At 39.2% G+C, this 14610-nt stretch overlaps 1 protein-coding gene across 4 annotated transcripts in view; it reads left to right on the top strand.

Moving 5' to 3' along the window:
* The window catches only part of atp8a2 (ATPase phospholipid transporting 8A2), a 498882-nt gene that overhangs the window by 465763 nt on the left and 18509 nt on the right, over positions 1 to 14610 (top strand). For all 4 annotated transcript variants that reach the window (XM_048533131.2, XM_048533132.2, XM_059646682.1 and 1 more), the window contains one exon: positions 12326 to 12414. In XM_048533131.2, the coding sequence (XP_048389088.1) occupies positions 12326 to 12414 (89 nt within the window). The remainder of the gene's footprint in view (positions 1 to 12325; positions 12415 to 14610) is intronic.

Genomic DNA, 14610 nt, shown 5'->3' with positions numbered 1-14610 from the left:
AGCTACCCCTTAGTCTAAGGCTGATATCAATGCAGGGATTCAGCATCGTAGACAATCCATGAGCGCTGCCTTCAGACACATAAGGATGAAAGTCTTCAACCACGATGTCTGTGCTGATACCAGGATTCTTGTGCACAATCCTTCAGACTCTTCTATAAACCCAAAATTTGTACTACATATAGTTGCACCTCATAATCCTGAAGAAGTACCATCAACATTGTTTGAGACGATTCTCTGCATCAGCTGGGAGGACAAGCATGCTAACATCAGTGCCTTGAAGCAGCTAATAACACTAGCATCAAGGCAATGATCATCTGAAACCAACTCCACTGGCTGGCCATGTGCGTAGGAAAGCTAAGTTTTGACTACCAATGTAAATCATCCTTGACTATCTGAAGGAAGGCACTTGAACGACAGGACAAAAGAAACCTTTCAAAGATTCCCTGAAACCTTCCCTCAAGAAGTACCACATGAATGTCATCACAAGGGATACCTCATTCAGAAGAAACCGACTTGGAAGAAACTCTTGTAGGGACACAATTCTTTGAGAACACCTGTGGGCAAGAGGAAGTACAGGAAAGGAATCGGAGTAAGGAATGCCACTGATCTCAAATCCAAGGACCATTTTCACGTCCCAGAAACACTTGCCAGATGTGTGGCCAGAGATGTGGCTCCAGGATCAGGCTAATCAGCCACACAAGGACCCACAGGACGTATGATCAGTGACACAGAATTTCCCAGGTAGACAGTCGTACTTGTTAGCGAGTGATTGTCAATGACAACATGTTGCGATTAGCCTTGATCTCACTGGATCTGGGTAAATTCATCCATATCAAAAGCAGTTTACTTTAGTTACACAAAATGCCGTGAAATTTGTGTTCTGTTAAAATTTAAATAATATGTTCATTCCGCATACATTCAGTAATGTCATGTATACATACATCACAGAATAAAAAATACTTCCAGCAACTGCATTTCAATTACATTTTTTTATTCAGCCGTGCGATGTGGGCATCACTAGCTGGCCTACATTTATTGCCTGTCCCTAGTTTCCCTTGGGAAAGTGGTGGTCAGCTGCCTTCTTGAAGCGCTGCAGTCCACCTGCTGTGGATTGACTCTCAATGCAATTAGGGAGGGAATTCCAGGATTTTGACCCAGCAATGGTGAAAGAATGGTGATATATTTCCAAATCAGGATGGTGAGTGGCTTGGAAGGGAGCTTGAAGGTGCTGCCCTTGTCCTTCTAGATGTCTCATGTTTACTTCAAAATTAGCACAAGGAGACTCCAATCCAACTCAACCTCAGTGATAGAAAATGCTTGATATCCTGAGATGATGCAGATTAAAAAAAATTATTGGAAGGGATACAGCTTTCAAACAATGTATATATTAGAGAATTTAAGTGAGGGAGTTCATAACGTGTTGATATTTTGAACACGCTGTTTGAACTTTTGTTTATTTTTGATCTATTGTACTTATGGTTCAGGGGAGCTGTGCTGCCTCATTGAATATTGTAATGATCTGCTATGCCTTTCATAAATGCAATGTTCACAGATTGTGTTATAACAATAGCCTCTAGTTTCTTGTGTGGCTAATCTGAGCCATTTCATGTCCAAATTTGGGGGAGGGTGGTATGAAGTGCGAGAGCTATTGCATACTGGTAGTGGTACTAACCACTTGTCTTCCCAGTATCATGACCACTTCCTTTACCTTTTGTTCCATTACAATGTCATTTAACCCTTCTTGGCTTCTACCATTTTCCAACCTTCCCTTTTGATCTTCCTTCACCGCCACCGCCATTCCCTGCCCAAACCCCATGCTTCTGCCATCATGCGTCTGCTATCCCTTAGCTCTGAAGAAATAATATTAATTGTTCCTCTCAACAGATGCTGCCAGATCTGTTAATTTCTATTTGCAGAATTTGTTTTTCAGATTTCCAGCAGCTATGGTATTTTGCTTTGATTTTTGGCAAATGAAATATGTGTCCTCAAAATACAGTTTGAAGACAGTAGTTTCACTGGAAGCTGCAGAAGCCCACCATTTATTAATACTTCAAGCACCTGATTCAGCTGGACTTTTGGGGAAAATGCACTTCTATAAAATAAACTATATGAAACTGGTGCATATTTCTGTCAAAATTGAAAGTTGCAGGGATTTTCTTTTTTTTTCTTTTAAATTGTGTAATATTGTTTTGTTTGAAAGCAAACGTAAGATAGAAATAAAACATAAAATGTTGGAAATACTCAGCAGGCCAGACTATATCTGCAAGAAAACAAATTAGTTTCATACTAGAACCGCTGATTCTATGAATGTAGTCACGTTGAAGTCTTATTCTACACCAGAGAGATATTTGCATCACTTTTGAAACACACTAGACAATTCAAATAACTATTCCTTGATGTTATGTTCAGCACTACAATGAAATCTTGCACATGCAATGGCAGTGAGACACCAATATAGGTTTACATTATGGGCTCTTTCTCATTAATTATTATTTATTTAGCTTTAATAACAGCTTGAGTAAAACTTTTAAGAACAATAGCAATGAAAAGACATTCAGAAATTGCAAACTGGTTTCAATAATGAAGTCAGTTGTTGTATCATGCGTTGTCTTGAGGAATATCGGTGAGGTTTTCATAGAGTACATTTATATTTTGAAACTGTTAAATATTTGTGAAGCTTGCCTTGAAAGTGATGACTGATATAAATACAAGTTTTTAATCTTTTAAGCAACTTAGTGATCAACATCGGAGTAACGTTATTGCTGTAGTTCTATCATTGTTAATTTTAAATCTTAAAGTGCATTAATGCACTTCATTTACCATTTCTTGTTTTTAATTTGTCAACTGTAAACTGTTCTTTTGTATTGGGCCTGCATTTTCAATTGTCAATGACTTAACACTAGTGGCAAAGTGTGTGCAACACTGTCATCCAAATGTTTCAACTGCCACTTTTCATTGCCTAGCTACATTCTTCAAACGGGCAAGGACAATCCAGACACATCAGCAATGTGAAAAAGGTTTTGCTTGCTTATACAAACGAGCTGAGTGTTTGGCCTAACCATGACCAGCAAAATGGGATCTTGTGGTAATTAAAATAGCATCCTGTTGTAATAATGTGCTAATGGTAGTATTGCTGCTGCAGGGCTCTGGTCATGAACTGAAACAATTTTTTTCAATCTCAAAATCATAATTTATTCACGACATAATGTCTCACATAAATACATAGTTAGTGGTGCACTTCGATTCTGGACAGTCTTTAGATGTGGAGAACAGACCCAAAAAACCAAGGCATTTCAAGACTGCATTTACATTCATCAACTGAAATAATTTTTGCATCCTTCAGCTGCAGCATTGCAGTCAATAGGACATTAATTCAAACAATCTGATTGTTATCCCAGTCCCATTATTTATCTGACAGTGACTGTTCAAATATCTCACCTGAAAATGGTGTAGCTGTTAAAAGACGTATCAGTTTTCACATATTTCCATAGAAATTCTTTGACTGTATACCACCACACTTGTTGTAACATGCCCTCCTTAGATATCTGCTGATATCCATTCATCTCTCTGTGAAGCTGAGTTACAGGTTCTATACCATAGAATTTGTGCTTCTAGATAGCCACTTTAGCCACTAAAAGATCCAAAGGTACTTCACAGGAGTATTATAAAAAAAAATGTCACAGTATGTCACAGTGGGTAAGATGAGGGAAGTTTAGCTCATGAAATAGTTTAAGTGGAAACAAGTTAGAGAGGGAACGAGAGAGAAAAGCAGAGAGATCTGGGGGTTTGGGGCCAAATGATTCTAAAATTTAGGGCCTCAGCAGCTGACAACGTGGTCATCAGTAGTGGAGCAGTTGAATTTGAGCTCCTAAAAATGTTGAAATTAGAGCAGGTGGGGGGAGATTATAGCACAAGGGATGGGTAAGGCCATGGAGACATTGAAAACCAAGGATGTAAATGTTAAAATCAAGACTTTGCTTGACTAGGAGCCAATGTATTCATTCAGTCCTGGGATGATGAATGAACAGGACTTGATATGGGTAGGATGTGGGCAGCAAAGTTTTAGATGATCTGAAAGTCATATTGGATAGAAAATGGGAGGTCAATCAGAGTATTGCAATAATTGTATAGAGCAGGGCTTACTAAAGTGAGCTCACAAAGTGAAGTTTTGGGGTTGCAAGCTCTCAGGCAGCAGTGACCACTATGGAGCTCTGACCAGACCCCAACAGCTTAAATTCTGTTCTGTCAGCCACCTAAACTCAAGAAGACCTCCCCCTACCTCCTTGGTGTCATGAAGCTCTCTTTTCCTCACCCCCCCATCCCCTATCCCATCTCCTTTCTCAGGTTGCTCCCATACGCCCATCACTCTGACTGCAGGGTCATGACAATATTCAAATCTCAAAATGGGGTCACAGTTGGTGAAGGCCTGGGAAGGGTGTTCCCTCTTAGTGGCCATATAGCCATTCCTAGGATCCATGGAGGCAGAAATCACTACTACATATAGATCTATGAGGCCTGCAACAACGAAAAAAATTAAAGAGAATGTAGTTTGGGATAACTGAGTTTCCACAGCAGATGAGTGGAGAAGGGGTCCGATGTTATTCTAAAGATAGAAATAGGCAGTCTTATTGATCAAGCCAAAGTGTGCTTAGGCACTCACATCACACGGGCAAGTATTTTATCAAGGTTCCCGACAATCTCGATCAGTCCCAGACAGTTCCTAGGGCAAGGAAAGAGCTGTAGGGAATGGCATTGTAATGAGGATCAAAGACAATGGCTTCAATTTTCCCAATATTTAACCAGTCAAAATTTCTACTCATCCAGCTCTGAAACAGTCTGGCAGCAGAGATATAAGAAATACTTTGATAAGAACCATTTCAATCCTATCGAAAGGGCAAAAAAACCTAATTGCAGTGACTTGAACATTGAGTTCCAAGAAAGACGAGTACAGATTTCCGCTGTGATAACATGTTGAAGAGGAAAGAGAGGTTAGAAATGGAGTGGTGATTTATAAGGACAGAAGGGTGGGTTTATGTACTTTTTGTAGAAGGTGTGATAGCGATAAAGATGGAAGTAACAGTTGCTAAGAAGAGAGAGCCGTTCATAGTGTCAGCTAACGTGGAAACTTAGAAAGAAAACTGGATGGCGAGCAATTTATTGGGAGTAGAGCCAAGGGAGCAGGAAGTGCATCTCTTTGGCAAGATAAACTTGGAGAGATCATGAGAGGGAGATAGAAGAGAAACGAACAAATATTGCAACTTTGATTAGGGCAGAAATACCTTATGAAAGGATTGGCCAGATAGCCTAGGGGTAGTGGCAAAATTTGCTGTCTGGGTGGCCTGAGTCTCAGTGACAAAGAAGTCCATGGGCACCTCACACTGAAGGCAGGGTAAAGCGGAGGAAGGTGGCTTTTGGTAACTGAAGAAGCTAGACAGGTTACTTTGTATTCCAGGATGATTGTAGAATAGTGAGCAGTTTTACCAGTTGAGATCAGGACCAGAGAGTGTTTAATGTGGTCCTTGGCCAGATCAGGTGAGAAGTGGCTAAACCAGTCGGTTGCTGTATGAGTTGAAGTCTGCTTCTGTTGGAGTTAAAGGGAGACAGATGAGCAAACAGGTAGGGTGGGAAAAAGTAATGGTTTTAAGGAGGATTAGAGCTTCAAGGGTTGAGCAAATTAATAGTTGCAGAACTGTTCTGGTAAACAGTGGGCCAAAGGCTAGATGTTTGCAATTTTCTAAGTGAATGAGAGGTTTGTGTCACCAATTTCCTCTCCCTCCATCCAGATAGAGAAAGCATGTAGAGTTGGAACAGGGAAGGGACATATAGTTGGAGAGGACTGGACAGGGTAGTTGAGGGAGCGATGTTCCCGATGGCCAGGGAATCTAAAACCAGGGATCGCAATCTAAGGACATGGGAAACCGTTTAGGACTGAGCTAAGAAACTATTTCTTCACCCAGACAGGGATAAGCCTGTAGAATTCACAGAAAGCATTTGACATTAAACTACTTTGATTTCAAGAAAGAGTTGGATGTAGCGCTTGGGGGCGAAAGGGATCAAAAGATATAGAGAAAAGCAGGAACAAGGAATCGAATTGGATGATCAGCCATGATCATACCGAAAAGCAGAGCAGGCTCAAAGGACCAAATGGCCTAATCCTGCTCCTGTTTTCTATGTTTCTATGAGAGTGATACTTGGAACTTCTCTGTGATTAATATGATGGGAATAATGAAACTACATGAGGTGGGTAAGGGTGAGAGGACAGATGTGAATTTGGATTGAGTTGTTTATATGGAGGGAGAGAATAAAGAAAATGAAGTAAATTGAGAAGATAGAGCATTAAGAGAGCATAAGTTAAAATGGAGGCTGAAATCACCGAGAATAAGAACCACTGCAGAATTTGAATCATCAGTAGAGAATAAGAATTTCAAGTGAGAAGAAATGGTGGAACAATGTGACGTACAATTCATTGATAGCATTATTGTTATCTTAACAAGTATTAATCGAGCTACACATAATAAAAAAGGGTTTTGGAATTGATCAGTAACTCTTCCAACAACTTTAGTGACAACATTTCGCCAACCCAAAAAAAACTGAGTTTCCAACCTGTTTCAAAAATGAGCTTTAGCACAAGAACATATGCATGAGTGATGAGTTAAATGCTCCCTTGGATGCACTGAAGGCCTTGCTATGATGTTCCATCTGATTTTGTTTCCGTGTCTCCATGACATTCTCAAACATTTAAGAAGCGCAAAATACAATCCCCTCAGTCTCTGTGGGACTTGTGACTTCACCCAGAGGACAGCATGATTTGTAACAGACACACAGACGCGCGCACACATGAATATTTTCAGTCAAACAGGATGTGTTCTTTGGAACCAAGCTTTGTATAAATGCCTTTATTATTTTAGTTCTCTTCCAATGAATTTTGTATGATAAAGAAACCTCAAGTGCGATGCTTTCAGAGAAACAGTGACAGTAAAGGAAAATTACAGGTACAGTTATATTTTGTTGAAATGGACATTTCTACTTTTGAATTTAGAGAATCATGTGTGAATCATCACAAAAATATTAAGCATGAGAATATTTGGAGCTGATTCTGTTTTTTTTAAAGAAAAGCTTTTCTTTGTTGATTATTAAGCGGAAAATGAGTTTTCCACTCATGTATTCTATGGAGAGAGGGAAACAAGAGTTTGAGAACTTGCAATCTTTTAAATTGTAATTGGAGGAATATAACCTCATGTTTTAAATTGTGCAGGTGCAGTAAGGAAACAACTTTATCTCTGCAGCTAGTTGTTGAGAAGCTATCCTGTGCTAATTATATGTTTTTTGGAGTCTGATGCTTTACTTCAAACTATACTTAGTGTCCCACAGAAAATATTTATGGATATATAAAGAGATTCATGTAGATCTTCAAAGTAGCCTTTTGCGATGCATATCATAACATCGCTTTTGTTTCAGTCATTACCTTTTTTTTATTTTTCAGAGCCTCAGTATCTCTCTTTAATATCATTATGTCGGCCTAGGAACTCTTGATAGAACTCTGCTCCTGTTTTTAAAATGTTATTGTTTTTTCAGTATAATGTTTTATTGCTGCAAAGCAGATGGTTTTACATGGATCTTACTTTCCTCTGTGCATAAGGACATGGGTAATGTCACATATGTAATAATCAGCCAATGTCCCTATGTACTGAACATGTTTTTCAGACATGTGGAGTACAAATTAGTCCACAACCAATTCATTTGGTAATCACACTTAAAGGAATAGATATATTTAACTGCAATACTATATAGTGTCCTCAGATCGCACATTAGATAGTACAAATTGAACAAATTCATTGTAGGACAGCAGACGTTACTGAAAGATGGCTGAGTGGCATAATATTTCATAAACCTGACTGCAACCTGCTACGGCTGTTATCTGGGCACAAAACCACAGTCTGTTTTATACACACCAGGAGAAGCTGATTCATATCCTAAAAAAGCAACAGGTGCAAAGTTCCAGAAACAACAATCCTTGCCTGCCTTCCTTCTGACATTTGCTCAGCTACGATGGCAAAGAAAGGGCAAGACGAATTACGAAAATACTTGAAAAGACATTCTGTTTTATGTGTGTGCATTGCACAGAAGCAAAATTTGGCCAGCTATGTACATAATTGTTTGAGAACTGGTTATTCCTGCTGAGAATATGTTTTAGTTATTTTGTTTACATGTTCATTTAAAAACCTTTTCATCTGCATGCTTCCACACAGACTCGCTTCGCTATCAAAATGCTTTCATGGAGATCATGTAAGATTTGCATCTCTACCACCCAGCCTTGCCTTATATTGTTTTTATTTCACTAATTGCTCACAGATTCTCTGGGTGGTCCATCTGTGAACTAGATAATAGTGTGGCTAAATCTGTCAAATGTTTTCGTGTCTTTTTAACTTGTGCTGCTGCGGTTTCCAACTGAGTCTAATCACTGTGATGTTCCGTTTCTTTGTTGTTCCACAATTCCTTCACACCTGCTTATACTCTGCTATAGAAGAATTCAGACAGGCTTCTGTGGGTTTTCTCCTGCCCTCATTTAGAAGATTCTCTGAATTCTGAGCGACTCAGAGGTCAGGGAAAGACATGGGCTGCATTGTCTGTGATTTGTGTGTGTGTGTGTGTGTGTGTGTGTGTGTGTGTGTGTGTGTGTGTGTGTGTGCGCGCGCATGTCCCACATGCAGCCATCCTTTCCTCCTGTAGCCTTGCTGGATTCCCTTCGGACTTGTGTGCTATTTTGCATGTATGCGAGGTTATGTGACTGTAGTCTGCTTGTTCCTAATTGGTTGGTGCTAGTGTTTCTCTCTTTATAGAATTGGAATTTTTAGATTCTGTCACTTTAAAAGGTAGTAAATCAAAGGATCATTATTTAATTACTCTGAATATTAACAGAACACCACTATCTAACATCTTTTGAGTTGTTCTGGATAATGTAATTTGTACACATTTTGGGCTTTGTCTATCCAGATCCACAGAAAATACCAATCCTCCTGCTCTGTGTATAAATCCTAGTCAGTCAGCTCATGAATACCAAAAGTGTATCTCACCATTTCAGAGGCTCTGACCCCCAGCAATGACCTACCCACTACTCTGGGTGCTCTTGAAGTGCTATTTTCTGAAAGCCCTTATTGTGTGTATAGGGGGTTGACTACACAGGCATTTTTCTCAAGGCCAATACAAAACATTGGTATTAAAGCTATTTTCAAAATCTTTGTTCATTCAAAGTTTCAAGGCTGCAGTTTTCTTGATGGAGAGGGTGGGGGAGGTGATTCCCTTTCAAATGTTGTAAATAAATAATTACAGTTAAGCCCCTAACACCAAATTTAATGACAGCTTTATTTATCATCTTCATTTGCCCTTAGCAGGCTGTATTTAAAAGCCTATCCAGGCCTTTCTTTTATCATGCTGTGATTCATTCTAATGCTATTCTCTGAATAAAATGGATACTTAACTTTTAATCATTTTTTTTAGACTGCTCAAATTCCATTGTCATACAAGCCTAATCCTCCAACAAACTCCCTCCCAAAATTCTAAATACTGGTTACAAGTAAACGATGATGTAGAAATATCACAGTATTATATAGATTAAGTCAAGGATATAAGTTTCCATCTGTCATTCCAGAACAGGCAATTCCCAGTGTGAGCCAGCTATGATATGGCATTCCCACAAGAACATCTATTTATTCCATTTTAATTTTCTCCCTCCTTCATTTGAAGACATTGATTTGCATTGAGGTATCCACATGCACCTTTCTAAGTCTGTTACTCTGCATGGTTGAGCCTTATTGATAATTTTGGTAACAGTCTGACTAAGGGAGACTGTTACGCCCAGTTGTCTCACCCATAGGTAGTAGGAACTGCCAATGCTGGAGGCTGAGATAACAAGGTGTGGGACTGGATAAACACAGCAGGCCAGGCAGCATTAGCAGAGCAGGTAAACTGACGTTTCGGGTCTGGACCTTCCTTTGGTCCAGGTGCAAAATGTCAGCTTTCCTGCTCCGCTAATGCTACCTAGCTGCTGTGTTCATCCAGCCCCACACCTTGTTGTCTCACCTATGCTTCACTTGCACGTATACACTGATTAGCTGTGGAGTGGAGGGCTCAACTGAGTTTTTCCTCCAGTTAACCCTTTCCCATGTTACTTCATCATCAATGTAGTTGATGTCATCACAAAACCTAAACTGCTCCTTGTTACAATCAACCTATGTGCTTTCCACTGCTTGCTTAGGGAAAAAGAACAATAAAAGACAACAAGATAATAAAATGTGAGGCTGGATGAACACAGCAGGCCAAGCAGCATCTCAGGAGCTTTTGTGCTCCTGAGATGCTGCTTGGCCTGCTGTGTTCATCCAGCCTCACATTTTATTATCTTGGAATTCTCCAGCATCTGCAGTTCCCATTATCTCTAATATAAGACAACAAATTTGTCCCCATTTCATTTTGTCATCTGCAGTATCTGTTGTCGTCATTCTTACTTAGAAACATATCGCCATTCCTTCACTGTCAAAGGGTCAAAATCCAAGAACTCCCTTTCGATGTTATGGATCTACCTACACTAAGATGAGGCCATTGATCAAATCAATGCTGTTAAAGGGGCAGTTCAAGAAAGCAGCTTGCCAACCCTTCTTGAGCAATTAGGGATGGGTAATAAATGTTGGCCCAGCTAGCTCACTTCCCACAATTTTTTTTTAAAATGCTGTACAGCAGAATATGTAAAAATCAATTAATCATTGTCAAGGAAAAATGAGCAAAATAACTTCTGGTTCTATTTTGTCAATGAAACTAAATGTGGACATGATGATTGAAATTAATGGAAAATAAATTTGTTCAATGGGAATTTTGACACGTTATATAAATAGGAGTAAAATAATTCAAAACAATATTCAAAGTAACTAAACAAAAGACAGGAATTATCAAGCAATAGCTAACCTAACACAGGAGGATTTTTTTCAAATACAGCTGATGCAAGCTTCTGAGAACAATTTCTCATGCACAGTTGACACCTAATGTAGGTGGTGGGACTTAGTTAAAAGGAACTTGAAATGCTGGGACTGAGTACTTTGCCAGATTGTTGTTAATTTTCTCTCTATAAAATCTATTCAAATCATCCTACTGACGGCCCTGTTGACACTCTATTCATCCATTTTAGTGGCAAACTGAACAATGAGCCCCCTGACTTTCCTTCATTAATCATTACCCACTTACTTCAATGCATAAGACGTTTATAAGTTCTTCTGTGCATCCACGCTGTATCTTAAAGAGGATAGCTTGCTAACCGTCTGCATGATAGTTCAGCATTGCTCTATGATCCCTCGATAATGAGGATGCTCCATGACATTCCACAAATCAGAAAACTGTTGCACCCTTGTTTTCCTTTGGTCCTTCCATCTGCTATTTTCTAAATGTAAATAATGGATCATAATAGTAAAGTTCACTAACAACGTTGTTATAGAGATAGCTGGTGCAGAGATGTTTTTGTTTGAAGGCTGCCTTTTTAACAGCATTGATTTGATCAATGGCCTGATCTTAGATTTGGTGTGATTGAGTTCATATCCAATTTTATTGAAGGAAGCATCAATAACCTGAAGAGGAGATAATTTAGAAGAGGAGCGAGAAAGGATACTAATAACAAGCTCAAATAAAAGTAAAATAGTGTGGTTACTGGAGATCTGAAATACAAACTGAAAATGCAGGAGATACTCAACGGGCCTGGCAGCAACGACAGAGAGAGAAACTGTTAAAGTTTTGAGTCTAGTGTGAGTGAGTCTCTGGAAGAACTAAGTCAAGTAATTGATAGGAACTTCCTTAATTGATTTTAAGAACTAAACTGGTGTAGCCATCAAGACCTTTGTAAAGACATTTTTTTTCCTGGAACCATTAAATTGAAGGCTTGTTTTATTTATCTCAACCTGTTCAGTGATGTTATGACACACCTCTGAAGAAGGTGGCACTTGAACCCCAATATTCCTGGTCTAGAGGTGGGGATACTACCACTGCACCACAAGAGCCCTTTAAGGTTTGTTTTCTTTGTGGTCAATCAATTAACAGAAACCACGCTCATTGTTAGCATGTGCTAATCAACACCTGGTATGTTAATTGTTGACTGAGGGATTGTCCCTTTTTAATTGCAAACCTAATAAGTCACCTGGACTTTGCAGCTCACTGTGAGCATTCTCTTAATTTGAATTTATGTTCCAGATGTTTACTTTTATAGGTTAAGACTTTCATACTAGTTTCAAAGCTTGAATTACCACTTCAAAATGTATGGAACTTACATGTGCTTTGTTTTGCTCCATAGTCTGAATGAACGTGCTTATCTGTTAAAAAGAGTATTTAAGAAAACCCCTTCAAACCTTGTCCGGACCCATTCTCTTCATGGTCTGTCACGTAAGTATTGCATTACCTCTCACTACTCTGATTACACATTTATGTGGAAAGGAAATATTTGTTCTTTCCAAAAAAATGCAAACAGGAGACTGTACTCATTTTCACTGAATTTTTTGACACATATTCAGTCAGGCCTTTCCCAACCGTAAGAGAAAACTTTCATGTGTAAACTGTGGGAAACGCATTCAAATGAAAGACTAGTGGTGTACCTTCAAAATTTAAAAATGCTTCACAACTTGTTTTGCTCTAATTTCAGCTTACTAACGTTTCTTTCCTCTGAAATTCTGGTATCTACTTAATTTTGTTGCTTTCTTCACAGTTTTGGTGATGATGTGAAATGATAGTTGAAAGCTAATTTCGGCATCACATGTGACACCAAGGTTATGAACAGCCTTGTTTGTTCTCGGTGATTAGCAATAGGTATAGAGTTTGTATCCCTGGGATGGAGTCTGTATTGGAGACTGAAGACAATGACATTGATATCCCCACTATTAAAGGATCATACTAAACGTATTTAGAATTTGCAACTTGTGCAAGGTTTCAGAGGAGCCAAATTCATTTAAATGAGAAGCGATTTGGAACAAATAAACTGGCTAACTGGTGGTGAGAGGACTGAAGCGTATGAATAGAAAGGTGCTTCTTTTTCTGCAGAATTTTGGATTTTTGGAGCAGGTTGCCTTTTGCACTGCACCTTGCCAGTTTTCTGAATTTGTCCAGGCAAAGCCTTTCTGGTTTATGTGACATCACTTCTTATATAAAGTCAGTACTGAGGGGATTCAAGCTCAGAGTGATCTCCTATTTTTATTCAAAAAAACATTGTTCTCAGGATGTGTGTGTTGTTCTCAAGACAACATTTGTTGCCCATTAAGTGAGTTGCATGGCCCTGGATAATGTTGAGCTTCTCGAGTGTTGCTGAAGCTTCACTCATCCAGGCAAGTGGATAACATTGGCATCACAGTCCTGGCCTTGTGCCTGTTTGAATAGTGGACAGGCTTTGGGAGTCTGACATCAGTTACACTTGGCAAATTTCCTAGTGTTTGATCTGTTTCTATTGCCTAAGTATTTGTCTTGCTGGTTTAGTTATATTTCTGGTTAGTGGTAATGCCCTGGGTGTTGATGGTGGAGGAATTCAGCAATGGTAATAATGTTGAAAATTGAGGGGAAATGGTTAGATTCTGTATAATTGGAGATTATGTAGTACTTGTATGATGTAAATTTTATGAGCCACTTTGTCAGTCTAAGCCTGAGAGTTGCCCACACCTTGCCCTTTTATTGACACAGGCTAATTCAGTGTTGGAGAAGTTGGTATTGTCACTGAACACTGTGCAATCATGAGTGAACACTCCCAATCTCTGAACTTTTGTTGGAGAAAAAATTGTTTTTGAAGTGACCGAAGGTGATTGGATCTAATACACTAACCTGAGGAGCTCCTGAAGTAAGCAGTTGAGATAGCTGATCTCCAACAACCGCAGCTGTCTTCCTTTGCACAAGATGTCTTCCCTCAGAGAACTTGACCAGCGTGCCTTTCCGATTCTTTGGCAGTCCCATGAGATCATATAGTTTCAGGTGGTCTGTGGTACTTAGATTATGAGGCACAAGGTATTACAATTGTGCATGGCAGGCTAGGTAGACTGGTCTTTATCTCTCTAACTCTCCCTGTATTGTTTGTGATCTCATTATAGATGGTTCGTATTGATATTCTGGCTTTGACTGACATGCTGTTGTGAGCTCAAACAGCCTACTGCAATTATGTTTTTCACCATTTAGCCTGTCCAAACTACTACAGTGACAGTAAAGACCTAATCCCAAATTTCACTTTGGCCAGTCTCTCTCTGCATCTACTTCTTTCACTTCTAGCATTCTGAGTCACAAGTCCTTCTCCAGGTTGTGCCCATCAAACTTGTACGCAAACAACTCTGTCTATGGCCAAAATTAATGTTAACAATCAAGTGCTATACTGATGGAGCATGGCACTGTCAGAGATGTTGTTTCTCACATGGAACTTGGAACTGAGGACTGGTTAACCTGCTTAAAAGAGTATAAAATATCGCCTGGCACTATTTCAAAGAAAGAAAGAGAAGTTATCTATGTTGTCTGAGCCAACATCTGTCCCTTAATCAGCAGCACAAAAATAAGTTATCTCGTCGCTATCAGACTTGTTGCTGTTTGTGTAGAAGTTTGCTGTGCTCAACTTGG

Source organism: Stegostoma tigrinum, chromosome 6 (assembly GCF_030684315.1).
Source record: "Stegostoma tigrinum isolate sSteTig4 chromosome 6, sSteTig4.hap1, whole genome shotgun sequence".
Lineage (NCBI taxonomy): Eukaryota > Metazoa > Chordata > Chondrichthyes > Orectolobiformes > Stegostomatidae > Stegostoma > Stegostoma tigrinum.
Note: the sequence above shows the minus strand (reverse complement) of the source record. Positions and strands in the feature narration are given on the sequence as shown.